At 55.8% G+C, this 2500-nt stretch overlaps 1 protein-coding gene across 1 annotated transcript in view; it reads left to right on the top strand.

Annotated features, from left to right (window-relative positions):
* The window catches only part of LOC140687504 (uncharacterized), a gene marked incomplete at its 5' end in the record, with an annotated part of 10585 nt that overhangs the window by 532 nt on the left and 7553 nt on the right, over positions 1 to 2500 (top strand). Inside the window, 2 exons of the mRNA XM_072944634.1 lie at positions 508 to 692; positions 2111 to 2284. Coding sequence (XP_072800735.1) covers positions 508 to 692; positions 2111 to 2284 — 359 coding nt within the window. The remainder of the gene's footprint in view (positions 1 to 507; positions 693 to 2110; positions 2285 to 2500) is intronic.

The raw sequence follows: 2500 nt of genomic DNA, 5'->3' as shown, positions 1-2500 counted from the left end.
TTATCCATCCATCCTTCCACCCATCCATCCATCCATCCCTCCGCCCATCCATCCATCCACCCACCCACCCACCCATCCATACACCCATCCATCCATACATCCACACATCCACACATCCATCCAGCCAGCCACCCACCCATCCATTTATCCATCCATTCCTCCACCCATCCATCCGTCCATCCACCCAGCCACCCATCCATACACCCATCCATCCACACATCCACACATCCATCCAGCCACCCACCCATCCATTTATCCATCCACCCACCCATCCATCCATCCATCCATCCACCCACCCATCCATTTATCCATCCATCCCTCCACCCAGCCACCCATCCATACACCCATCCATCCACACATCCACACATCCAGCCAGCCAGCCAGCCAGCCAGCCATCCATTTATCCATCCATCCACCCACCCATCCATCCATCCATCCATCCACCCTTCCATCCATCCATCCTTCCACCCATCCATCCATCCATCCCTCTGCCCATCCATCCATCCTTCCACCCATCCATCCATCCATCCCTCCGCCCATCCATCCATCCACCCACCCACCCATCCATACACCCATCCACCCACCCATCCATTTATCCATCCATCCTTCCACCCATCCATCCATCCATCCATCCACCCACCCATCCATCCACCCACCCATCCATTTATCCATCCATCCCTCCACCCATCCATCCATCCATCCACCAAGCCACCCATCCATACACCCATCCATCCACACATCCACACATCCACACATCCAGCCAGCCAGCCACCCACCCATCCATTTATCCTTCCACCCACCCATCCATCCATCCATCCATCCACAACCCATCCATCCACCCACCCATCCATTTATACATCCATCCCTCACCCATCCATCCATCCATCCACCCAGCCTCACATCCATACACCCCTCCATCCACACATCCACACATCCACACATCCATCCATCCATCCATCCATTTATCCATCCAGCCTTCCATGCATCCATCCATCCATCCACCCAGCCACCCATCCATACACCCATCCATCCACAATCCACACATCCAGCCAGCCAGCCAGCCAGCCAGCCAGCCATCCATTTATCCATCCATCTTTCTACCCATCCATCCATCCATCCCTCCGCCCATCCATCCATCCACCCACCCACCCACCCATCCATACACCCATCCACCCACCCATCCATTTATCCATCCATCCCTCCACCCAACCATCCATCCACCCACCCACCCATCCATACACTCATCCATCCATACATCCACACATCCAGCCAGCCAGCCAGCCAGCCATTTATCCATCCATCCTTCCACCCATCCATTCATCCATCCCTCCACCCATCCATTTATCCACCCACCCACCCATCCATACACCCATCCACCCACCCATCCATTTATCCATCCATCCCTCCAGCCATCCATCCATCCCTCCACCCACCCACCCATCCATACACCCATCCATCCACACATCCACACATCCACACATACATCCAGCCAGCCACCCACCCATCCATTTATCCATCCACCCACCCATCCATCCATCCATCCACCCACCCATCCATTTATCCATCCATCCCTCCACCCATCCATCCATCCATCCACCCACCCACCCATCCATACACCCATCCATCCACACATCCACACATCCACACATCCACACATCCAGGCATCCAGCCAGCGAGCCATCCATTTATCCATCCATCCCTCCACCCATCCATCCATCCATCCATCCATCCACCCTTCCATCCATCCATCCTTCCACCCATCCATCCATCCATCCCTCTGCCCATCCATCCATCCTTCCACCCATCCATCCACCCATCCCTCGGCCCATCCATCCATCCACCCACCCACCCATCCATACACCCAGCCAGCCATCCATCCATCCATCCATCCATTTATCCATCCATCCTTCCACCCATCCATCCATCCATCCCTCCGCCCATCCATCCATCCACCCACCCACCCACCCATCCATACACCCATCCATCCACACATCCACACATCCACACATCCATCCAGCCAGCCACCCACCCATCCATTTATCCATCCATTCCTCCACCCATCCATCCGTCCATCCACCCAGCCACCCATCCATACACCCATCCATCCACACATCCACACATCCATCCAGCCACCCACCCATCCATTTATCCATCCACCCACCCATCCATCCATCCATCCATCCACCCACCCATCCATTTATCCATCCATCCCTCCACCCAGCCACCCATCCATACACCCATCCATCCACACATCCACACATCCAGCCAGCCAGCCAGCCAGCCAGCCAGCCATCCATTTATCCATCCATCCACCCACCCATCCATCCATCCATCCATCCACCCTTCCATCCATCCATCCTTCCACCCATCCATCCATCCATCCCTCTGCCCATCCATCCATCCTTCCACCCATCCATCCATCCATCCCTCCGCCCATCCATCCATCCACCCACCCACCCATCCATACACCCATCCACCCACCCATCCATACACCCATCCA

Source organism: Vicugna pacos, chromosome 19 (genome assembly GCF_048564905.1).
Source record: "Vicugna pacos chromosome 19, VicPac4, whole genome shotgun sequence".
Lineage (NCBI taxonomy): Eukaryota > Metazoa > Chordata > Mammalia > Artiodactyla > Camelidae > Vicugna > Vicugna pacos.
This window is presented reverse-complemented; position numbering and strand designations above follow the sequence as displayed.